Below are 26,424 nucleotides of genomic sequence, written 5' to 3'. Positions count from 1 at the left end.
GGGTGAAGAAACTCTAATGGAGGTGCAGATCGTTAACCCGCATGAGGAGATGAAGCCTATTGAGCCGTCAGCAATGCAGGATTTTGTTAAAATTGTTTAGGATGATTTAAACATTGTTCCTGAGGTTGATGATTATGATGAAATTTCTGATAAACCCCAAAACCTGTGTCTTATTCTAAAGATTCCCATTGATGATTATGATGAGTGGTGTTCCCCTGAAAGTTTACGCTCATAGTTAAAGTCTTAGGTAAATCAATTAGTTTTAATTTCTTGAACTAGAAACTAGGTGTTATTTGGAGGAAAAATGACTCGCTAAAAATCCTAGACTTAAGCAATGACTTCTTCCTTGTTAAGTTTGAAAATATGGAGGATTATAGATATGCTCTTTTTGAAGGGTCATGGCTAATTCTAAATCATTATTTGCTAGTTTAGAGGTGGCAACCTCGTTTTAGGCCTATGGATCATAACCTTAAAAAGATCATTGTTTGGGTGAGGATTCCTAATTTGCCTTTAGAACTCTACAATAATAAATTCTTGTGGCAAATTGGTTCTTGCCTAGGGTCGATGCTAAAAGTTGATCTCCACATCTCTCTATTATCTAAGGGCAAGTTTGTTAGAATTTGCATTGAAATAGATCTCAAGAAACAACTGGGTCCAGCTCTTAAAGTCTTAGATCATGAGTTTAGGGTTGAGTATGAGGTACTCCATCTTATTAGCTTTAATTGTGGGAGGTATGGGCATAAACAAGAGCAATGTGTTGATTCAATTGTTCATAATCCTTTAGTTCATAATCCTAAGGATAACCCCAATATTGATGCAGGAATACAGCGAGAAAGTATCAATAATAACCATATACAGGGTAAGGAGTCAGTAATGTCTGATGATAATAATAAGTCCACCTAAGATAAGCACCAATTTAGGCCCTGGATGCTAACAAAAAATCCCCTAAGGAAGAAATCTAGTTACTCCCTTTTGGCTGACAACTCTTTGAGTATGAGTAAAAAGAAAGATGTACTACTAGGTTTAAGATTTGATGTTTTTGATAACTCTACTAAGGATTTGAGTACTAATCTTGAATCTAAAAACATAGTTCAAAAAGACTCTCCACACCTTAAGGTCGTTTCCCCTAAGGGCCCTGTGAATCATAGATTAACCCCTAAGGTCTCTAGTAGCCCCAAAAAAAGTGACCCTATCAAAAGTAATAACAGAAGCAACTCGATGAATGATAGAAGTGGTCTCCACCAAAGTTCTAAATCTATTACCCGTCCCTGCAAGAAAACTGACAATCATAAGAGACCTGAAAATCAGGATAGTAAAGAAATATTTTTCCTAATGAAGAATTTTGAAAAAGCCATTCAGAATAAGGCAAAAGTACGTCACTCTATCCAAGACCTCTTACGTATGAAGTCTGATCTCTTATGGCTAAATCAGGGTATTCAGGACTATAGCCCTATTGATAGGCCCCCTAATCGAGTCCCTTCCATAGAGTTAGATAAACACCATTTAGTTTCCTCCAGTACTCCTGAAATTGTCTTTCCTTTGGGAGACAACATAGGCATGACCCAGCATCATGAAGATGCATCAATTTTTTATTAATCTTTTATGAACTACCTCTTTTGAAATTGCAGGGGTGCAAGGAATAAGACTTTTTATAGACTGATTAATGACATAATCAAGATTTATAAGCTTGATCATCACCTTTTTTGAACCTAGAATCAGTGAGGAGAAAGCTGATAGGGTTATCAAGAAATTCAATCTAGATAGTTCTGCTAAGATGGATGCCATTAGATTCTCTGGAGATATCTGGTGTTGTTGGAACTCTGAAAGAGTTAGAGTCACTTCTATTATTAAAAATAAATACATATTTCATCTTAATATTTGTATGGGTAATAGAGAGTGGATTCTATCTTCTATATATGTCAGCCTTAGGAAGGGCTAAAAGCTTAATATTGGAAGCTTCTAACTAAATTTAGTACCACTATGAGTAAACCTTGAATTGTAGCTAGTGATTTTAATTCTATCTTATTTGAAAAAGAGAAATTTGGGGGTAAACCAACTAATTTGAGCCTTATCTAGCAATTTGCAAATTGTCTAGATACTTGTTGCTTGCAAGATTTAGGTTTTAAAGGTAATCCTTTTACTTAACATAATGGTATAATTAAGGAAGTAGTTGTCAATGATTCTTGGAGGCTGCTATTCCAAAATAGCTTCCTTATCCATCTTCCCTTACTCTAATAAGACAATGATGGGCTTTAGCTAAGATTAGGGATAAAGATAGTTTTTATCCGACCAATAAATCTTTTAAATTCCTTGTTCCTTAGATCTCCCATAAAGATTTTTCTGAACAAGTTAGGAATTCTTGGATGATTTCTAGATCATAGGTTAATAACATATCTACCTTTCAAAATAATATTTTTGAATAGAACTCGAACATCTTGGATAATATTTTTAAAAAGAAAATTAGGTTATTAAATAGGATTAGAGGTATTTCTTGTAAGTTAGCTTTGAGTAATAATCTCTTCCTCTCTAATTTAATGAAATTCTTATGGGCTGAATACCAAACAGTTCTTAAATAATGAAGAAGTTTATTGGTACCAGCAGTATAAAGTTAATTGGCTAAAATTTGGAGATAGAAATAATAAGTTTTTTCATAAAGCTGCTATAATCCGCAGGCAAAAAAATAGGATTGAGGCCCTTTTAACGATAATCTGAATAATTGGGAATATGATTCTACCAAGCTAAGATCCCTTATTATAAACTATTTTAAAAATTTGTATTCTGATCCTTTTTTTGTGGTCCATTCCCTTAGTATTGTTTCAACTTTCCCTCCTTTAGAGGATTGTGCTAAGATTGTTTAAATACCCCTGTTGGAACATTTTGTTTGGCATGGTTCTCTGGAATCTGTGGAAGAATCAAAACTGTGATATTTTTCAGAATTCACCACTAGATTCTAATTTTCTGTTCTATAGAATTAAGACCAATTTTGACTTTTTTTTCCACACTATGGCAAGTCCAAGAAAAAGGTTTCCTCTGCTGCTTTAGCAAATCAGTGTTTTACTAGATGGATGCCCCCCTTGCACTCTCAACTGAAGCTTAATATGGATGGTATTGCTTGCTGGCCTGCTAGTACAGCTAGTTGTGGAGGCCTCATTAAAGATAGTCATGGTTTGTTTATGGGGAATATACTAGGGTCTCAAGCTTGTTATCCAAAGCAAAATTAATTTGATTTGGGTTGAATGTGATTCTAAGGAGACTATTTATCTCGTTGTCAATTTTTCTAATTGTAATCATCTGTTGTTTTCTAATATTAGTGAGATTAGAGAATTGGCTAAATATATTAGGTTTATTCGGTTCAGCCATGTTCTTAGAGAGGCTAATCAAAGTGTCGACTGGTTGACAAAAATTGAAAATGATTTTGGGCAGCCTTTTGTTAAGTTTGATAAGGCTCTTCCTTCTCTTCTTCCTTTCCTTAGTTTGGATGCTACTAGATCATGGTATCTTAGGCTTGTAATATAACTTTGTGTTGTTTTCTAGTTTTCTAGGTTGTTTAGCCTTGTCCATTAGTTAAAAAAATAAAATATGTATATTTCTTCTTTTTTTTTTACTCATATAAAAGTTGATATAAATGATTCACGAATAACTTAAAAATGTTTTACTTTTAATATGCCCAAAAAAAATTTTAAAATGTTTTTGTATGAATCAAGAAGTTTGGCTTGTAATTTTGTGAACCAATTCATGTGAACCCACGGTTCAACATACTAGGACTCGATTTAGTTCAAACTAGCACAGAAGTAGCTTACATGAATCAATTTACAGATATTGTATTTTATATACACACCTCTAAATATGGGATGAAATTATATTTTTAGTTTAATTATGTTAGCAATCCTCAAACTATATAAAATGTTGTAAATTGGTGTCCGTACTTTTAAAACTTGCAAGTAGGTCCCTAAACTTAATAATTGTTTATAATCAACTCCTTTTAATTAAATCCTCCGTTAATTGACTGTTTTAAACTTTTAAAACTTGTAAATAGGTTCTTAAACTTTATATTTATTTATAATTAGGTCTTTATGTTAGGTCCCTAATCCTTTTGCTGTGTCTCACCGTACAAATTGAAAAGAAGCATTGATGGTTCACAAACCAAAGAGGTTTCAATTTCTTTTCCTCACTTTTTCAAGTCATCTTTAATTATGGGCATTGATCCAAACACCCCAATTTTTGCAATGACTACAAATATCAACATCATTTCTAAAAGCAGCTCTAACCATCTCTCCATGAGATGAGAGTGAGGTCTCTTCTCTATCTGTAGAGGTTCAAAGAAGGGATAGATATGGTTCAAAGAATGGCCAATGATGAGTTTGCCTTTGCTTCTTCAAATATTTCTTAGTTCCGAATCAAAGTTCCAAGTATTTCTCTATCTCGAAAAAGAAAGTCACACTATGTGTGAAAGTTGTGACCAGGAATAGTATCAAAGTTCCAAGTATTCCTTAGAGCTCAACTTTTGATGAATTTTTCTTAGTTTTGAGATCACATAATGCTCCTCAATACTTGATATATCAAGTTTGAAGTGAATTCTCTTGCCAGCTATGGCAACTTTGGCTGGTCCATCTGGCTTTGATGAGTTCCAATAATAAGATTTACCTTTTGATGGTTAGCATATTGCACAATTACAGAAGAACTCGATTACCATAATTATAAAGCTTAGGGACCTGTTTATAAATTTTTAAAGTTAAGGAACTTTTTTTACATTTTTTCTTATAGTTTAGGGACTAGTAGCATAATTTAACGTAACGGTCAATTAACAGCTGACTTAACAGAATGACTTGATTACAAACGATTATAGAGTTTTGAAACATATTTTCAAATTTTAAAGTTTAAGAACCAATTTATAATTACCCCTGTAATTTTAATAGAGATGTACATATAATGATTGGTAGGATTAAAATATGTCATGCAAATAAATAGTATGATAATATAAAATTAATATTTTTATTTTAGTTTTATTTATACATTATTTTTAAAAAATTATTTCGTTTCACCTTGTTTTTTATTTCATGTTATTTATTAATTTTATTTTTTTAAATTTAGTCTTTTAACTATTTATTGTATTTTATTTTTTGTTTCATCCTCTAACTTTATTTTAAAATATCAAAATAAAATTAAAAAAACATAAAAAATTAGTGAAACAATCAAACCAAAATAAAATTAAAATTAAAATCCTAATTTTGTCATTTTCCAAGCCCAAATAAAATTAAATTACAAGATAAATCCATCAAAACCATTAAAAAAAGTAATATTAAAAGTTAAATATTATTCACTGGGTTGCACAAAAGTTTGCAAGGGCTAGTAACGATAATATATACGTAAGAATTACTGTAGAGGAGAAATTACATTAATTTTTCTCTTTCAATTTAGTACTTTTCAAATTTATCTTTCTATTCTCTTTAATGTTATTAAACTTTTCTAAGGTTTGCGCCTGAATTAATCAAAATAAAAAAAAATATTGTACATATATTTACAGTTATATTTAATAAGCCTAAAAATGAAATGAAATTAAACAAAGATAAGAAATAAAGAGGTGTTAAGCGGAGGAAAAAATATAAAAAAGAGTTTGTGATAGAAAGATATAAAACATTGAAAAATGTTTAATTACAAGAAGGTAAAGGATGTGTTTGAATACGTAATTTAATAAATTATTTTTAATATAAAATTTATTTAAATAAACTAAAAAAAATTAATAAGTTAAATTAATAGCTTATTTGTTTTCCGTTTTCTTCAGTCAAAATCAATTTCTTCTATAAAATAATCGATAATCGAAGAGATCATTTTCAATTTTAATTCGACTTTGAACTTTTTTAAAATTAAAATTAAAAAATTAAAATAAGTAAATAAAAAATAAAAAAGACACTATCTATAAATTCTTTTAAATTAGCCAAAAATATATTTTACTTTAATATATGTTACATAGTTTCATAGTTTTTGCTTTGTGTTGTAAGCTATAAATCGAGAATCGATACTTTGATTAATAGGTTAAGTCTTTTGTTTATTTTTCTTATTTTTTTTAATAAAGTTCTATGAGTTGTCGTCGTCGTCATTATCATCATTATTATTTGAATGTGAGACTAATTCTCGATAAAAATCTTAAGAATGAATATTCTTCATAAGTGTATTTTTTTTTTTCCTGCAAAACTAACTTATTACTTAACTATGGTGGGTTGAATATAACCAAAACTTTGAATAGTTATTTGATAATCTTTCTATAGATCAATATATGCAAAATATCTATTTAGGTACAATTCAAAATTCTCATTTTCTTTCATGTTTGTAGTAATTCGTACAATGTGAATGGAAATTTAATATTAAGAAAATGTTTCAAAATTTACAAGTAAACAAAACAAAAGTAAAAAAATTCTTCCTCTTTTAAGTTTTCACATAGCCTTGTGTTGACTTTGAGAGTTTGATCATGACAAGTCACATAATGATAAAAATAAAAAATAAAAACTAGTTGGGTCCTATTAGGCCCATCTGCCACTTGCACTTTCTGTTTTGATCTTTCAATACTATTCTTTGGAAGATTACACTTTACACATACATCATCGTTCACATTGTCACATTTCATAAATATGTGGTGAATAAATGTCAAAAGGATAATTAATACAGTAAAATCTAATTTAATCTTAAAAGTTAATTCATAAATTATTATTGAGAATCACATTCTCAAGAAAATTTATAAAATTATTTTATTGTTATTTAACTTTTTTGAGAATGATTTGAGTACGGTCAATTATCATGTAAAAGTTCAATAAATTTATTATTAATTATTATAAAAATATATTTTTATTTATTCATAAATTAATATTTTTGAAAAAATTTATGCTCAAAATTATTTATTTTCTTCTATTAAACATGGAAAAGATTTATTCTTATGTCACTTGTAAAAATGTAAAAATATTTCATGTATTAAATATTTAAAGATTATTTTGCTCATATTATTAATTAATATAAAATATCGTACTATACATTCTCCATGACGCCTAAGTCTTATGATTATATTAACTATATTTAGTTTATTTAAAATATCTTACCACAGTTTCTTGCTAAAGTTCTACAAATAGCTCAATATTATGATTAGATAACTTATGATCTTTTAATTTTATTTAATTTAATTAAATCATTATATTTTTAAAGTTATACAAATTTAGTTCTTTCATAAATTTTATTTAAAATTTAAATAAAACTTGATAATTTTTTATAAGACGTTAGATTAAGGTTTGAAGAAGGGAAATTTTGAGATATTTTATTGAGTAAAATTTAATATTTTGGTTGATTAGTTTTGAGTAAAAGACAATTTAATTCATTCAATTTTAAAAAAATGAGTAAAAAAGATTAAAGTTTGAGTTTTAGGTAAAATAAAAATCGATAAAAGACTAAGCTTACAAAATTTTAGAAGTAAATAGATTTAATTAGCTCCTAAAATTTTAAAAACTAAAATTATACATTATCTAAACTAGAGATAAAAGAAAATACAATTAAACCAATTATATTTAACTCAATATTAAAAGTGTACACGAGCTCATACTCAAGTTTTACCTCAATAAAAAGTATGTGTTCACCATTACCTCATATTATCAAAATAATATTAAAAATATCTAAAAAATGTGAACTTAAATTTTATCTTTAACCATTTTCACGATCGAGACTTTTCAGAAACAAGATCAAAATCTCAAGTAATAAAATCTATCACTTGCCTTACTTTCACAATGTATATAAAGTTATCTTTGAGTGTTTGAAAAATACACAAGACTTGTTCATTGCTTTCCCCCAAACACTATTGGATTCGACTAATTCGATAACTTCAGCAGAAACTAAATGTGTATAGATTAATAAACTTCAAAAGTGACTCTTAATTTTAAAATTATCCTACTTGGGTAGTCGCAGAGCACTATTATTAATTTATTATATTGATGAGCAGACCATATTATTGTTTACCAATTCATCTGTTGGGTTTTTGCTTTCAAATAGTTGGATAGTGTTCAAATCGATTTGAGCATCTACCAACTTGATAATTTTTTAGTAACCAGTCAGAAAGAAAAAAAAAATATGTTAGCATCAATCTTAAGAGTTGAATTTAAGAAACTAATAGTACAATATATTGTGAATTAAATGATGACGACAGGTATATTTCTTTTTAATACCAAATAATATTTAATAAATGTGTCAGAAAATTTTAAATAAATATTTATATTTTATTACTTGATTGTGGAACTTGATAAAAATTAAGATATAAAAAAATTAATCAAATTTTTTCCTTAGACTAATTGCAAAGTCTGAATTTCTTCATTCCATTAATAGTCAAATCTGTGGTTGGGTTCTTAATTACTACGTAAGGGCTGAGTATCCATTGTATCCACATTAACATTATTATTTTGCTTATGAAAAAAATTAATAGTCAAACCGGCATTAGAAATTTTCTTCTGCAATTATGTTTACCATGGTCGATTATTCATGCATTCGCAAATTCTTAGAGTAATTGTAGTGTTCCAAACACCAAATCTATACAAGACTGAGTGAAAACCAACTAAAAAAATATAATAAATTAACTAATGGTAAACTTGGAATCTGTTAACTCAAGGTACAATAGTGTGCAAGAACGTAATCAAGCGCACACCACTTCATGATTAATTGCAAGTTGCATATTTTAACAAGCAAGCATATGACCCATAATCATTGAGTTCTTAACTAAATCTGGTCCTCCATGTACAAAGCAGAGGTAAAAGCAAATGAATCTCAACATTCCATTCCTAAATATATCACAATATTCATGATTAAAAAAATGAATGAACAAAAGAATTCAAGAACTACAAACCAATAATTTTGGATTGTTCAGCTAAATTGGCAATACAATAGCCTCTACAATGAAAAAGAGAAAAGAAAACAATAATTTACATGCATGAATTAATTGCCTCCATTTTTTTCTTTCGGAATTTTGGTAGCTGCAATTAAAAGCTTTGATCACTTAATTTTGAAGGGTTGGTGATTGAGGACCCTTTGGAGACGGAGAGGGTTCTCCTTCAGGGGGGAAATCAGAGATCAAAGCCAGCATCCGGCGAATGCTTACCGAGCGAGCAGGCTTGAAGCTGTTAGATTTCTTGATGGTCTTGGAGAAGATGTTTGATGAATTGGAAAGAATAAGGTACACCAAAGCTTGAACTAGTAAGAACACAGCAACCTTCAGCAACATATCACCTAAGCTGCTCTCCATCTTTTCAAGTTTTGTGCCAATACAAATGTAACACCCTTCAATGATGTGCTTGAATATCCTAGTTGATTTTTAAGTGCGTAAGAAGAGAACAATAGATTTATGAATGAATTGTTGAAAGAAATACGATGCACACGTCCTTTTATAGTTGTTCATGCGTGGATGCACACATTTGGACCCTCCTTTGGAAAAGTAAAGAAATGGCATGGAGTTAGACCTGGTTTTTCACGTTGAAAATGTTAGGAATTGAGGTGGAAATTTCATTGTTATCCAGAAAGATATAAAGAATACGTGTTGAGAGTGTAGTGGCCTTTGAAGAGTAACATTTCAACGGTGAACCAATGAAGGAAGAGGATTGCTTGTGGACCCATTGGGATAAGTTAGGATGAAGTTTCCTGAGAAAATATAAATTTGGTCAATTTGGGGCCTCCCAATGGAACGTGCTGACTCATCGACTCCATCTACTTTGGTCCTCGTTGATTATTCAATAATTATTTAATTTGTCTTTCTTATAAGCAAACAAAAATTTTCCTTCCTTACTTTGCTTAGCCATCGGATGACAACAGACAGATTATAATCCCTGCCTTTGACATGATGTAATTTTATTCTTTTACTTTAACTTGTAAGCTTTTCTTTCATACATTTTTTTTAGAAAAAAGTATGAAAGGAAATTTGAGAACTTTTCTCTCCCTTTATTCTTTTTATCATCTCAGATATATGTAAAATACTGGAACTAGAAATTACATCAACTTTAATTCTTGCAAATAAATAAATAAATAAGTTGACAGTTTCAAGAACATTTATGGCACATGCAAACGTGTATTTTTATTTAAAAGAAAATGTCTATAGATACATTGGACAAAATAATGGCGTCCAATATAACACGAGCGAATGTTTGCCAAGTACTCGTATTTTATTGAAGGGTTGTAACTTGACTTGCACCACACGGGTGCCATCTGATTGCGTCTCAAACAAAAACAACAAAATCTATACGCGTCTTACAATCATGAAGTTGGCATCCGTTTAGAGTTGTAAATGAACCGTTTTGGGTGATTGCAATTGCTTCTTTGATGGGACATCATGGCCCAAAGGTATTTCAGGAATTGTAATTCATGAAAAAGTTTATCCAAGAATTCTGAGTACCAGTCCATAAATGTCTTGCCGACAGAAACAACTCCCTTTATTACTTGAGAAGTCAAGGTCAACCAAGTCAGAAAATCAAGGGTGTTATTCATTTTTTAAATATCACAATATAGTTAAGGTTTTCCCGGAATACATCACTCACCCATTCTTTGAAGCATCAAAGTCAATCATGATCGTTTGGTAGAAATGAGCTTAGAGGTTAAGTAGTGATGATATAATCAACCAGCTGCATTCATTCCTTAAGTAAAAATCATAGCACAACTCAGACACCACTAAATAAGCATCTCAAGGCTCTTCCATGGCACACAGCCACACTACAGCCATATTGCAGGAAATAATATAATCTACAGTAAAGCCAAAAAAAAAATATAACAAATTATTCAGTGGAAAAGATCCACTTTTGGCAATTCAGACACAACACAAAAGAAAGCTGAATTTTGCAAAAGATTTTATTGCCTAACATGGAGAGATATTTGGGCTAAGAGAATCGATGTTCAAAGGACCAAGTGGAGGACGGGTAGAGAAATGCACATCACTCGTGCACTCCATCAGTTTATTGTAGTTTTTGCTATGGCACTACAACTAATTAGTTGGAATTCCCAAAAAAGGAGGGAAGAAACAGAAGCATAATCGTCGGTGCAGATTTACACTTGATAAGACGATCTATGGTGATGCAACTTCAATATCATTTTAATACACTATATACCTGCAATCACATATCAGAACAGCACTTTTAGTTCATAACAATAATTGGAACTCTTTCAAAACAGAAGATAGACGGCTAATAAAAGTCAGTGATTGCAAAGTAGGCTTATTATGCTACAAGGCATTAGTACTGACTATCCTGCATCAAATAGAAAATAGTTATCCCAAAACCAAATAGAATTTGTCACATAATAATGACACAGGCTAATGCATAAACATTACAACTCATAGAACCGGGCATGGTATCCTTCCCTTCCCAACCTAAATTCATAAAAAAAAAAAGAGCATAAAAGCAGCTCCAATGTTTGCAATAAACAACAAAATTTATAATGCATTTTTAGAAAGAAATACACCACCACAATAATTCAGTTTTGGCAATCTTGAATTATGGAATAACCACTCACAAATCTCATGACCTATCTGATTTAAGAAAACATTTTATTTTTTCACAAGTACAAAAATATCATGTTCTTAGCAAAATTTTACTAAACAAATATTTGAAACAAAAAGTAAAGTTTTAGAAACAATGTGGTAATTTTATAAAACATAAAAAGTTCCTCAAACCATATAAATAGGCTCTTATGTTTTAACTCGAATTAAGTGCTTATGATCAATAACATGATAAAGATAACAACGAGTCATGACATGTATAAATACCCACGCTGTGCGATTTACCATTACAAATATACATGAAAAACAAGTCCCATTCTTTAATAATATATTTTTCTCCTATGGAAAATTACTCCTAGCCCCTCCATCCCCACCCCAAAGAACCAGCACTCAAAAGCGAAGGCCATGTTCAAAAAGCACTTGCCACAACCTATAGGATCATGTCAGCGACAATGAAAGTAACAAATCCAGCAATTACTACAAAGAAGAAAATGTTCTCCTTAAATTTATGTCAAAACTAATAATGCATTTGGTTTATAGAAAGGGAGAGAGGGTGAGGGTAGGGACCCTTTATTGGGTTTGGTTTGGTTTGGTTTGGTTTGGTAGAAGGAAGGACAGAAGAGAGTGCCTTTGTCTGGTTTGCAAGAGGAGGGGAGAAAAACTATGAGTAGTACACTTTTGGTTTTGTTAATCTCAGCAATAAGTTTAAATAACTAATAATAGTAGTAAGATTTTATTAAAAAAAGAATTTATTACATTATATATTCTTAATGTAATAAATAATTTATTTTATAATAAAAGCTTACCATTTTTGGATGCTTAAATTTAGCTCTTCCTTCCAAATCTCTCAATATTATGAGGGAGACAAAAATAGGAAGGAAGGGACTTTGGCTCTTTCGTTTTCTCTCCTTTCTTCTCCATATTTTTTAACCAAATAAAATAAAAATAAATCCCTTGTAGTAATCACCAAGATTATATCACAACAATTTAAACCGTCCTCTAATCCCTAATTTTGCGCACCAAAAAAAAAAAAAAGCATTCAGTTTAATCCTAAAATGAGTCACACTTCGTTTACCTAGCAAACAATCGATGAAATTAATCTCTGAAAATTAACATTGAAGATCCCAGTTATCAACACTGTCAGCACTCTTCAAGATTCAGAACACACACACGTTAAGAAAGCGAAAATTCTAGACTCTACACCTTATAAACCGAATCAGCAACCTGATTCTCCATCAGCACGAGCAAAGCCTTCGCGAGGCTCACTCATTCGAGCACGATTCTCGTTCTCTTCGATAAGAGCGTGGCGGGAAGCAATGTGATTGAGCGTGGTCCTCAATCCGTAGAAATCGCCCTCCGTCAACTCCGTCAGCCTTGCAATGAGTTCCCTCCTCATCTCCGTCATAACGGCGTCATCCTCTTCCTCTTCATCTTCTATCTGGAACCTGCAGAGGGGGCACGAAGCGTGAAGGTCGAGCCACGGCGTGATGCAATCGGCGTGGTAGAGGTGTTTGCAAGGGAGCTGTTTGGCCTCGGCGTGGAGGGCGATTTGGTCCTTACACACGGCGCAGAGAACGACGCCGTTTGGGTCGAGGTCGGAGAGTAACGCGGGCGTAACGGAGATTAACGGAAGTGCGCGGGTTTTGGAGGGAAGGGTTTGGCGCGGGGAAAGTAAGGCGAGTGCGTCTTGGAAAACGACGTCGAATAGAGCCGAAGAGGGGAAGGGTGATTCGGCGTCGTTTTGGGAGAAGGGAGAGTCCATGAGTTCGAGAAAATGAGTGTGGCAATGAGGGCAAAGAAGGGGCGAGGGAGGGAAAGTGAGGGACACGCTCATGTCACACTCGTGACACCAGTAGGTTTTCAATTCTGCCTCCGCCGCCGTCGCCGTCGCCATGTGTGGTGGTCGTGGCGGTGGCGGAGGGTGGAAACGGAATGGATCTCTGTCTCGGTGCCAAGGGAAGTAGTAATAATAACGAGTGAGGTGTTTGTGTAAGGATTTGGAATTAAGAAAGAGAGAGATAAACGGGCCCCACACTCAACTTCAATGGTTTGTTTCTCAATCGCTTTATTTTTTTGTTTCCTTTGATTTGGTAGCTTCTGCAACTGCAAGCGTCCAACTATCCTAACTATTATAAACAAATATATATAATATAACTCATAGAATAACAATGTCGCTTTGGCCGAGTGGTTAAGGCGTGTGCCTGCTAAGTACATGGGGTTTCCCCGCGAGAGTTCGAATCTCTCAGGCGACGTTGATTTTCGTTTTATTTTAATTATAAATTGATTAATAATTTCATGAAAAACATTAAAAAATAATTTAACCTGAATTATTTTGTGTGTTAAGTAAAGAATTGTTTGTGATATCAAAGATGGGATATCAACATCGAACAAAAAGACATGCAATCAGCCCAACCGCTGAGTGATCACTATAACAGTCTACCACTCTGTCCCATTACCTTGCAACCACTCCCTCCACAACTTTGCACCAATCATTTCAATAATGGACTCAAATGTTTATTTGAGGCATAAAGGGAAAATTATTGCTTTTATCTTGCCATCTAATTTCTCCAACTTGGCATCCGTGAATCTATAAAAAGGTGTTTATTTTCAAAATCCAATAATTGAGTAAGAAACAAACAATTCTCAACAAAACAAAAACAGGTGCTCATCCCTAAGGTCCCCAAATTAATTTATATAAACTTTCTAGATGTATCTAACAAGGTTGTATCACATTATTTAATGAGTTCAATATCATATGCTTATAAAGTTTTTTTTAGAGTAATTTTATATTTTTATTAATTTAAACATCTTTTATTTTAAATTGAGAGAATTTTAAGAATAAATTATCAAGATAGACATAATATGAACACAATTAGGATAAGCACATTCGAAGTAATAATTACGATAAAAATTATAATTTTTAACATAACTAGGAAATATTTCATTTAACTTTTCATATAATTGTTATCATAGTCATATCGATATAAAAATTAAATAATTGTATACAAAATTTTACCCTCGTAGTATTTTAAAATTAAACTTTTTTATATTTATTAGTAATTTATTGTGATGAAATCTTATTGTGGCTTATTATTTAAAAATAGTGTAATTATAAATAATTTATTAATTTTATAAAAAAATTTGCTAGTTTCATATGCTATTATAATTCGTTTTTTAATGTTAAAAAAAGTTTACAATTTAATGGTCAAGGTTATCTATTTTTAAAATAAAAAGTTTATATGACAAATTAAATGCGTTTCTAAATAAATATACTAACAATTAATATATAAATTAAAATTTTAAAGTATTAAAATTCTTATAGAAATCAACAGAAGTTAGTTTGAGTAGTAATCGGTTAGGTATACTTTAAGTAAGGTCTTGAGTTCGATATAAAACAATAGAAAGAAATAAAATAATAGTCATTGATTTTATTAAGATGTGAGTTAATTAGTGTTAAGTTTAAATATAGACTAAATGTATCAAATTTAAATTGATTATTTTCTCAAATGAAATGTTAGTCTATCTCTACATACTTGGATCTTTTATGAAATATAAGATTTGTAAAGAGATATAGAGAGAATTGATTATTCTAGAACACCAATGTTGAGTTCATAGTAATCTCAAGTAAGGTTATAATCCAATGTTGGGTTCATAGTAATCTCAGGTAAGGTTAAAATCCAATTTATCTCGCTTGTCACTGCTACCAAAGATTTTTATTCAACTTGTACTAGAGATTTATATATTGTCTCTTACCTATTGGATTTCTAAGACACCGAAGAAGTTCCAAGATAAACACAAAAACTTGTGGTTAATTGTCTCATGTTGATACAATTACCCAATCTGCATTAGCATGTTCGTTTAGGCTCAAGGATGATATTGCTGAGAAAAATAGGTCTTGACCAAGATTGGTTTTGAGGTAACACATAAGATGATTTAGAGCATTTGGATGAGGGACATAGGGAGATGACATATATTGGCTTAGTTTATGAACTACAATATCAAAACAAAAGATGATGAGATACAAGAGCCTCCCCAGTAATCTTCGATAAACTGAATAATATTTTAATTAAATCTCCTTCAGTAGCATATAATTTCAAGTTCAAATTCATTGGCAAACTAGCAAGTTTAGACCCTATGAAACTAGTATTCTAAGTTTAAGGTGCATTTCCTCTGGGACAATTGAATACCTTAAGCAGATTGATCTATTTATAAGCTTAGGAAATAATTCAAATTTCTGATAACCCTTAGTTTGAATAATTGCGGCAATTTGTCCTTAACTTGCTCAACCAATTTACAATTAGGACTAGTTATAATGATATCATCAACATATACTAGCAGCAAGACTAAAGTATCTCCTAAACAAGTGTGTGAAATAGAGTAATTATTTTTTAATTGCACAAAACCATGACTTGTTAAAACATGAGAAAACTTGTGGAATTATTGTCTAAAAGGTTGCCTTAATCCATAAATGGATTTGTCAAGTTTGACTACTAATCGCTCCTCCTAAACTAGATATTAGCAAGTCCATATATACTTCAAATAGATCTCTATTAAGGAAGGCATTATTGATATCTAGCTGAAGTAGTGGCCAATTTATAACAATAACTATACTTAATAAAATTTTCATGTTGGTGAGTTTGACCATAAGGGAAAAGGTGTAAAAAAAGAAACCCTACTTGTTGTGTATAGTCCTTAGCCACTAATTTGACCTTGTATTTATGTACTTGTTCATTTGACTAATATTTCATGTTATAAACTCAATGACACTTTTTTCTACGGTTTTCTTTAGACAGAAAAACCATAAACAAAGTATTATTATTCTCTATCACTTTGAATTTCTTAGCCATACCTTACTACTAGTGTGCGTATTTGGCTGATTAATGGTAAAAAGTAAGTTCATATTCAAGAGAGACTTAAGAAATAAACTCTATATGTGGCTAAGCTTGATATAGGAAACAAAATTTGTAATAAGATACAAGTTTGAGGTTGTTTAGCATAAGTAATCACAAAGGTAGATGGAGCTAGAAATTCTACAAGAACATCTAGGGACTAAAGGGCCAATGTCATGTTGGTCAGATATTTCAAATGTAGTAAGAGGTGAGGAATGTTGTTAGCTAGGGAGATCATAGAGAGGAACAAGAATAACAATATATGCAAATAACTCAGTAGAGGATAATCGTGTATTTCTTTAGGGAAAGGAAATATAGACTTACAAAACTTGACATCCCTATTGATGAACAATTGCCTTGTTTCCAAATTGTAAAGTTTGTAACCTTTATAAACCAACTGAGGAACCAACAAATACAACAGCCACAACTCTAGAACTGAATTTAGTCCTTTGTCTAAATAGTGTAGAAGAAAACACAAGTAGCCAAAAGTTTGTAAAATATTATAAGGTGAAAGTTTCCTAAAGAGTAACTTATTAGGAGGAGAAAATGTAAATATAAAGCTAGGAACCTTATTGGACAAGAAGGTGGCAACAACAATGTATTCCCCCCAAAACAGGATGAGAACTTTGGATTGAAAGTAAAGAGCTCAAGCTATGTAAAAAGGATGTTAATGTTTTCTTTTAACTACTGCATTCTATTGAGGACCTTAAACACAAGTAAATTGATACAAAACTCTTTTCTCTTGCAAAAACAAGGTTAAAGCTAATTCATTGACATTGTCAGATCTCAATTGTTTAATTGTCTTACCAAATTGAGTTTAAATTAGTGTGAAAAATTAAACAAGTAGTGCAGTATCTTCTAATTTATATTGCAACAAATATGACAAAATAAATTATTGTGATAGTCTATTGTGATTATGAAAAACTTCTAGCTATTATAAGACGAAATAAGATATAAACTCCAAATATCACAACGAATTAGATCAAATGGAGCAGTATACATATTATTAATAGAAGGAAAATAAAGTCTTTGATGTTTTGCCGAAAGACAAATATGACAAACATGAAGGATATTTGGTGGTAAAAATAAAGTATCAACAAGTTTATTCAATACTTTGTTGAATATATGACCCAATCTAGCATGTCAAACATCAACAGAAACATTCTTTACAATGAGAACCTTAAAGTTAGTAGTAGGCTGTACAAGAAAAATTTGTTGTAAGGCATAAAGCCTTTTAAGAAAATTACCCTTGTCAATCACCTTTAAAGAGAAGTGTCCTTTCAAATTATTATCAATTAAAAGTTATGAGAAATATGTTTTTATCTAAAAAATGAAACTTTATTTATAATAGAAATTTATTATTGAGTTTTTTTTTGCTAAATTCATTAATGGTTAAGAATATATAAATTCTATCTTAGTCCCTTCAAATAAAAAATATCAATCTAATTATTTTTTTATATATAGATTAAAGTGTGAAAAACATAAATGCTAATATTACCATTATTTTTTATTTTCAAATAATGATATAAGATTTTTATACTATTAATAATTAATGTTTTCCATACCAAAATTTTTAACATTTTTAGTTTCATTCCTATTTATTCAATCAAATGAAAGAAAAAATAATTTTTAAATTAATAAAAAAATTGATGAGTTAATTTGGATAAATTCAATTTTATTAATTTATTTTATTGGATAATACAAACTAAAAGAAAACATATGATAAAGTTACACATGTTTATTTATTAATAAAATAATTAAAAAATAATAAAAAATATGATACTTTGAAAAAAAGTTAAACTACATATTTTTCTAAAGTTTTTGTGACTATAATTTAGTTTAGGTAAACTTTTAAAGAAGTACTTGTAAGAAAAAAAATATTAGTATATAAATTGAACAAAAATTTGTTTATAAGTTAAAAATAACATATTTTTAAATTTTAGAAAAATTAAAAAGAAAAATTTCTTAAATAATAAAAAAATATAGTTTGTTTTTAATTTATGATAAAAAAAATTATTATATTTTATACTATTTTTTTTCTTTTACAAAAATTCACTAAACATTGAAATAAAAATAATAAAGTATAAATAAAATTATAGAAACAAAATAAATTGAGAAGAAAAGGATAATAAAATCGTAGCTCTAGTAAAAAGAATTCAGATCATTTTCAGTTTTGATGCATGACACTCAACTTGAAATTTACTAAAGTGAATTAAACTTTACTTAAACGAATCATACGAAATGTCTACAAATCATGTAAAATTCATTTAAGTCATTTAAATTTGTTTAAACGAATTTTACTTTGTATGACCTTGTCTCTCTAACTCTGTCTAACTTAGAAGCAATTGCATTCAAGGTATTGATATAGGTTTAGTTTAACTTTGACTTTTCACTTTCATTGTTTATAAAGAGTAAAACACTTACATACACATAGTAGCAACTAAATGAACATAAAGACTATGTATTGAATTTCTAATGTTAAATTTTGGTATATATTATAATTGTAAGCTAAGTTGAAATTAGTGGTGTGAAAAGGTGAAGGTGAAGACGGGGTGTGTAATATTCTAAAAATAAAAATAAAAAAAGAAATAAAGGAATATTCCTTTTAATTTAAGCAAATTTTTTTTGCTCAAGCAAAAATGAATTAGATTTTCTCACCTGTATTCTCACTCAAGTGAAAAATGTGTCGCTTGATTGAAAATTAGTGACAGAATCTGTCATTTTCTCTCAAGCGAAAATACCTTTGCTCGAGCGAAAATATTAACAAAAGAATAACAATTTTTGTCTAATTTTTTCACTCAAGCAAGAATGGACTCGCTCAAGCGAGAATTTTCTAGTTTTAAAGGATATTTAAGAGATTTTCACTCTAAAACTTGTATTGTAAGCTAAGAAACCTTTCACTCACTTCTTTCTTTATTCTCTCGCTTCCTTTCTCAAAGAAACTCCTCTCAAACTCCAAACTACTTCCAAATTCTGAGTCAGATTTTCTTTCCTCTCAATTCTAAGTAAGTTCCTTCGAGCTCAATCATTCAATCTCATATCTATATTTTTCTACTTTCTCTTTTCTCAAAAATATTCTACCTTGTAATATATAAGAAGAATTTGATCTTTGCACTACAAGAAAAGGATAGTTTATCCACAGTTAATGATGACATTAATAAGAGTTTAAACCACCATAAATAATGTTAGTGGCGATTGACAAAACTGTAGCAAATTTAAGCGTGACAAACAGATTTACCTATAGTTTTGGACAACTGTAGGTAATTGTTGTATTTCTCGCAGCTATCATACCCCTATTAATTAATCGTGATTTTTTATAAACGCTGTTAATTATCCACGGTTCTGTAACTACAGTTAATTACTTGCAGTTTAGTAACAATTGTTAAATATCAATGATTCAGCAATCGTTGTTAATTACTTGGGGTTTGATAATCGTCGCTAAATACCTACAATTTGTGAACTTCCGTTAGTTTGCGTGGATTGCATGCGATTTTGTAACTATAACACCCTCTTCTCATTTTTGGTAATTATGTGTAATTTAATATCAAGTAGTATTAGAATGTAATTAGATGTAAGTTTGGAGGATTTTTAGAGGAATTTTAGTGCAGGAGATCTCGCTCAGGCGAGGTGAATCTCGCTCAAGCGAGATTGAGCGTGTAGAAATATCTTGTTGCAAAGATATCTTGCTCAAGCGAGATGATTCTCGCTCAAGCAATATGAGATAAATGTTGCTCAACTGTCACCTCGTTTAGGCAAGAGTGATCTCACTTAGGTGAGATGGGTCACTTAGATGAGGACCCACAGGAGAAATAGCATATCAGAAAATAGTGGGCGAGACCACTGTTTGCATATCTCGCTTAGGCGAGATGCTCGTCCTCAAGCGAGATGTCCTCGCTCAAGCGAGAATGCGCGGGGCTGAGAGGTATTTAAGAGATTTCTCGCATGAGAAATTCATTCTATTATAAACTCACGTACCTGTCTCAAGTTTTCTCTGAACTCTCTATTCCTTTTACTTAAATAAAAGCCTCAGAAACTCTAATTTCTCTTCATAATCACGCTTGGACATTGAAGCTAAGTAATTCTAAGTAAGTTTCTTCAGATTAAACTTAAGTTTTTCCAATCGTTTTCCTATTTTTGTTCCTTATGTATATCTCGTGATATTCAGAAAAACATTCATCTATGAACCTTGAGCCTTTTTCCATGTATTTTTGTGAGCTCATCTTCGAGGTAAAGAGAACTCTATTTTATCATTATAATGCAATATTTATTTATGCTCATAGAGCACTGTTATGTAATATGGTATGAGAATAGATGATTGTTATATATGCTGTGTTGAGTATGGTTGAAAAGATGTTTGTTTAATGAGTTGGACTATTTGGTTGTTAGACTAAGTGGTTGGTATATGTTCATATGTATTATGTGATGATTATTTAGTGTGAAATATTACTGAACTAGCTAAGTGATTTGTGTGATTTTATGAAATATATCTGAGTAAAATGATATGAGGAAATGATGTGAATATGAAGGTTTATGAATAAAATTGTATCAATGAATGTATGCGCGGAATGGATTAGAATGGAATTAGTATGGAAGTACTTTACTAAGCACGATCTTATGAGTGAGAAGAAAGGATAACTCTAAGAATGACTCTAAGAGTCGGATATATATATATATATATATATATATATATAGTGTGAATAGTTACAGAGATACACTGGTGTATAGAGTCCGAAGATGATGAGAATCTGGGAAAAACGTAGGGTGGTGAGTGACATTCGCGTATGTGTGCACATTCTTTCCGAGAGCGTATGTATGCACACTCTTTCTGAGAGCGAATGCATCACATGGCCTCACACTCGTTTCCTGACTATGCCTTTGCTAAGGAGCCTGATTATTGTACATGTTATATCCGTGTGCATGGGCTAACTGACAACTATTTACCTAGTTGAATAAGACCTTGAGAAGTGCTAGAGGCATCGGTATCTGTGATCACCGTGCACTGGAAGTGCGTGTTGTAATAAGAGAAAGAAAAATGAATGATAAATTATTAAATGTTATATATGGTGTGAATATGTTTGCAAATATGAATTTATGAAATTGAATATGTTATATGTATATTAATATCATGATTATATACTAAATATTTATAAAGGATAGAATAAATGCTCATCCTTACTAATAATTTCAGGGAATTAGGATGACAGAGTCTTAGAGAATAATTAGATTAGTAGACAGATCTGTACACTTTAGATTAAATTATGTATTTCATAAATATCAAAGACTGTGTTATTTTAAATTTGCTATTCTTATAGATAATGAGTCTAGAACTTTTGTTATGTTAGAATTGAAGTACTTTTATAGCATTCCTTTTGACTTTCCTAAGAATAGAATACACCAAACTCTATGTGTATATATGTATAGAGGTACTATTAGGAGTCTGGCAGCCCTCACTTACCTATTCATCTACTACAATCACGACTTTCTAGGAAGACCGTCTAGATAGACCTTTGAGCACGTCACTAGCACAAAGGTCAGAGCTGATTCAGGCGATCTCTACCTGCGATCGGACGAGGATCTGGATTCAAAAGATTTAGCTGAGATAGAGAGTTGACACAAAGTGGATGAGTAGGACTAGTTTTCAGTAGTTGGTTTTGAGGAAGACTACTCTAGGACTTGTATATTTTATGAATTGCAAATATTATATATATATATATATATATATATATATATATATATTAGTGTAAATCTTATTCATTTTGGCAAACAGTTTGTAATATTTAAAGTGAAATATGTACTGAATATACAGGTTTCTTATGAAGACTTCTACATTATAGTTATGACATTTATTTACTCTTTCTAATTTCCATTAATATTGTTATATCAATATTGCAAATTATTAAAATTTTGAGTAAGTTGCTATATAAATTCATAGAATTATAGAAAGAAATATATCATTTCAATTGATTAAAATAAAATTTATATATTGTACGGATTTCTGAGAATAAAGTGTTACAGTAACCCCTGTAAAATACTTGCAGTTTTTGAATCCTCGTTGCGTGGTTTGCCTGCGGTTTTAAAACCCCTGTTATACATGTGCTAAATTATAACAATGATCTAATTAAAATAAAACATAGTATACCTTTAATCATAAATGAACTACTACTATAATCCTTAAGAGATCTTCAGTTGGAGAATTTGCAAGAGAATAATCAGTTACATTAGTTAGTTGTACACATCCTTGATCAGATACATGAGATGTAGTAATTAAGAACAAGTTAAAAATATTAATAAAACAATTCAATTTAAAAGGATTATTGGTGAAGTTTGAAACAACTAAGTCCGGAAGTAGTTGACCTTGAATGTTTTGAATGAAAAAATTCATCATTACATCAAATTTTTTATTTTGTTCATCTATTTGTGACTTTAAAACAATTACTGGATTTTGTAATTCCCTATAAGAAGGAAGAGATTAGAACATTCCATTATATGAACAGGAAGAATATCCAAAGACTTGAGATGGACAAGGATCCAATCCCAAACCCCAGACACGGCCACAATGCTATTTACTTCCTAAAACATGAGCAAGTGAATCTTGAGTATATGTTTCTTGGGATGAAGATATGTTGATTCATATTCTTGAATTTTTCCTACAAAAGCACCACTAAAATAGTTAAGCTTAAATTACATAAACAATTAAATGTTATTATTAACATACTTGTGTTTTATGTTTAAAGGTAAAAGTAACATATCTCAATGCCAAATATAAAAGTGTTTTGGAGTAATACAAACAACTTATACGTATATACATACAGATATATATATATATATATATATATATATATATTATGCAGAAATTATGACGTTGAATAAAACATAACATACGCTAATTTTTTTGGCCTTCTCACTAACAAATCTCCATTTGCATGTTTATATGTGATAGTCCATATTTCTTCCCTGTTAACTTTTCAATTAGACTCTAGTTCCTACAAAGTCAAAAAGAATATGAATTTTATGTTAAAACCAAAATTATATTTTCATTATTTATAGTTTATGGACAATTACCATCTCTACCCTCTTTCGTGTAATGCTCTTAGATCCATTTGTGTGCAGAATTGTCTTTTTCTTTCTATTCTCTCTATTCTTTTGGGCATTTTCCTAATAATCAATAATAAAAAAATTAATCTCAACCACAAAAATCATAAGAATAAAGATATTATTATAACTCTCATCATGTGTTTAATTAACTTGTTTATGTTAATGGAAAATTGACCTAAAAGAAATCTGTGTGCAAAAGCAAATGATGCTTAGTGGCAGAGGCTGGAATAAAGGTTTTGAAGCTACGCAAAACAACCATTAGACCAAACTAACCAATCATCAAATCAACTTAAAGTAAATAAGTTTTTGGGGACATTAAGTACACAATTGCACTCAACAAAAAAGAAACAAATAATAGGACATTAAATTTAAATAGAAATAAAATTGACACTTAACCAAATCTTAAAAAAGCAAGAAAAAGAATATGCATAAAACTAACGAGTAAGATGCTATAAGAACAAATTGTAGAATTCAATTGTATATATTGATACAGTGAAAGGAAGAGTCTAAAAATCCATCACTTAGTTGATTATAATTTACTTGTTACACCAAAAATTTGCTCGATTGCAGCTAGATATCCAAACCAAATTGTGCATAAGGAACAGTCAATATCTCTTGGTTAAGAGTACTAAGCAAAGACATAATAATTCAAGTGCAAATGGTTGCATCAAAGATGATGAAACGTGCAAAGCAATGATGGCCCAAGATGCAAACAAGTATTGCTCACACTCTTTAAATTCAAGTAAAGTATATAGAAAACAAACATCAAAGCTTCCTAATTTCAAGTTTTCCCACTCACATTCAAAGAACCACTCTCTTTCGCTCTTCAACAACTCCAGTGCTATAACCCTAAACACAAACCTTAAATGTATAGCACAAATCATACCTGGTTAGGAGATATTAAAAGGATTGAATTGAACCTTTGCAGGACAGAGAGGGCACAAAATCAATTCAAAGAGGAGTTGAGAGAGGGGATGTTATTTTCTCAATGATAGAGTTATGTTTCAGGGTTGGGAGAGAGGGTGGGAAATCTGCATTACAAGATTATAATAAATTGATGAAAACTTTTTTATAATTAACTATGGTTATTATAATAAACCGCAGGAAATATTTAAATTTAACTATGGTTATTTAAACCATGGGCAATGTTTAAACTTAACAACAATTATATAAATCGTGGAAAAAATTAATTTTTCTAGTAGTGTTGGATGATCTCTTTAGCAAAATCCTTTACAAGATCATCTCATTGAGGTAAGGGAAGCTCTATCCCATCATTAGAACATAATAGATATTTTGTACTCTTGAGAGCACAATGGTGTGTTTTCCTTGTTGCAAATATATATTTGAATGAGATTTTAAATGTAGCGAAAAGTTGATGATGCATGTTTTTTTTGCCTTGAGTGATTCATTTGATGTACACTTGATTATGCTTTGTATGATATGAAATATAACTTGTTGTAATATACGATTTGGCCTGAGTCCAGAGATGTCTAACCTATGACCAATTGGTTGATGAATTGATTATATATGAATTGTATTTAGTATGATTATGGCTCTTGATTTGGAAGTTGAGTATTTTTTGAAAATGGTAAAATTGTATTATGATGAGAATGAGATGAAAGAAGAGATATTATGAATAAAAAGTGATGAAGGAATTAGTGTGAATGGTTACAGAAAATACATTGGGAGTTATACATTGGGAGTATGAAATATGGGGCTGATTATGGTAATCTGGGTGAAATGTGTGGTGGTGAATGACATTCGCCTCTATGTACACAATCTATTTGAGAGCGAATGCATCATATGACCTTATACTCATTTACTGAATAACACCTTTGTCTATACCTTTCCTAAGGGGCCCTATATTGTATACGTTGTATCTGTGTATAAAGGCTAACTAGCAACTACTCACCTATCTGTGTAAAACCTCATGAAATGTTGAAGGCAACTAATAACTATGATCGTAATGCACAAAGAAGTGCTTATTTGAGAGGAACTTAGTGCTTATTTGAGAGAAGAACTTATTAATTAGGTGGCTTAAGTATGTGTACTCTGATTTTCTGATATAATTATCATTTAGTTTAATATTGTGATATTTGAAAACTGAGGAAGGAACTTGTCCTTACAAATGTTTTAAGAGAACAAGAATGACAAACCTACAGAGACCTATTAGGCTATCAGAGTATTTTGTAGATAGTATATTAATTATGTATTTAGAGAGTGGCAACGGTTCTATCACTGTAAGTTTATTATAAATAATGAACTTAGTGATGTGTTTACCTTAGAGATGGATATAAGGTATAGTATCTCTTTTGATTACCCAGCTAGTGATAGGATTCATCATATGCTCAACTTGCACATATATTGAGGAACAATTTGAATGCTAGACATGGTAAACTACATATACACCTTCCATGACCATGACCAGATGGGTAGACTGGGTACCTTTACCTGAGAGCTTGAGATTGGCAACAAGATTGTGGTTGATTATGGAGACTTTAGGGAAGATAAAGACTTGATTACAAAGGAGCTAGCATAGATAGATGGCTGGCTCGAGGATGATGACTAGAACTAGATCCTTAGTGTTTTGAGTGTGAATAAAGACATTGTAATTATGTATTCTAATTCTTAATGTATTTTGTTAACAGTCTGTAAATATTAAACTTTTGCATGTAAAATGTAAATCAAATTCAATACTTGTATATTTTCTATTTTTTTAGTATAAGTGTGATCATTAAGGTACAATTTATCTTTCATTAATTTTAACACTTTGATAAATTTTGTGTATGAACTTAGTTAGAAGAAAGTTTTAATGTTATCACATTTTCAAACTACCTAATTTATGATACATTTATTTTATTAATATACATTGTCATAAATTACATATAAATTATATATATATATATATATATATATATATATACTGAATGAGAAATTAAG

General features: G+C 30.5%; 2 protein-coding genes and 1 non-coding gene across 3 annotated transcripts; 1 reads left to right on the top strand and 2 right to left on the bottom strand.

The window, feature by feature from the left end:
- Positions 1-8,712: 8,712 nt before the first annotated feature.
- On the bottom strand, positions 8,713-9,317 carry LOC113854480. Its single transcript, XM_027485487.1, has one exon. The coding sequence runs from the start codon at positions 9,263-9,265 to the stop codon at positions 9,020-9,022; it is 246 nt and encodes an 81-aa protein (XP_027341288.1). The 5' UTR covers positions 9,266-9,317; the 3' UTR covers positions 8,713-9,019.
- A 1,407-nt stretch (positions 9,318-10,724) lies between these two features.
- Positions 10,725-13,485, bottom strand: LOC113854479 (E3 ubiquitin-protein ligase RNF181-like). The gene is made up of 2 exons (XM_027485486.1): positions 12,725-13,485; positions 10,725-11,111 (listed from the first exon to the last, which is right to left on the bottom strand). Exons 1-2 carry the CDS (start codon positions 13,392-13,394, stop codon positions 11,104-11,106), a joined length of 678 nt encoding a protein of 225 aa, XP_027341287.1. The 5' UTR covers positions 13,395-13,485; the 3' UTR covers positions 10,725-11,103.
- Positions 13,486-13,670: 185 nt separating this feature from the next.
- On the top strand, positions 13,671-13,752 carry TRNAS-GCU. The gene has a single exon. It is a non-coding gene; the product is annotated as a tRNA-Ser (tRNA).
- The last annotated feature ends 12,672 nt before the right edge of the window (positions 13,753-26,424 follow it).

Source organism: Abrus precatorius, unplaced genomic scaffold (assembly GCF_003935025.1).
Source record: "Abrus precatorius isolate BTA unplaced genomic scaffold, Abrus_2018 Scaffold11, whole genome shotgun sequence".
NCBI lineage: Eukaryota > Viridiplantae > Streptophyta > Magnoliopsida > Fabales > Fabaceae > Abrus > Abrus precatorius.
This window is presented reverse-complemented; position numbering and strand designations above follow the sequence as displayed.

Bases quoted from the DNA above. Each gene is read 5' to 3' on its own strand.
- LOC113854480 (XM_027485487.1), bottom strand. From the start codon at position 9,265: ATGGAGAGCAGCTTAGGTGATATGTTGCTGAAGGTTGCTGTGTTCTTA.
- LOC113854479 (XM_027485486.1), bottom strand. From the start codon at position 13,394: ATGGCGACGGCGACGGCGGCGGAGGCAGAATTGAAAACCTACTGGTGT.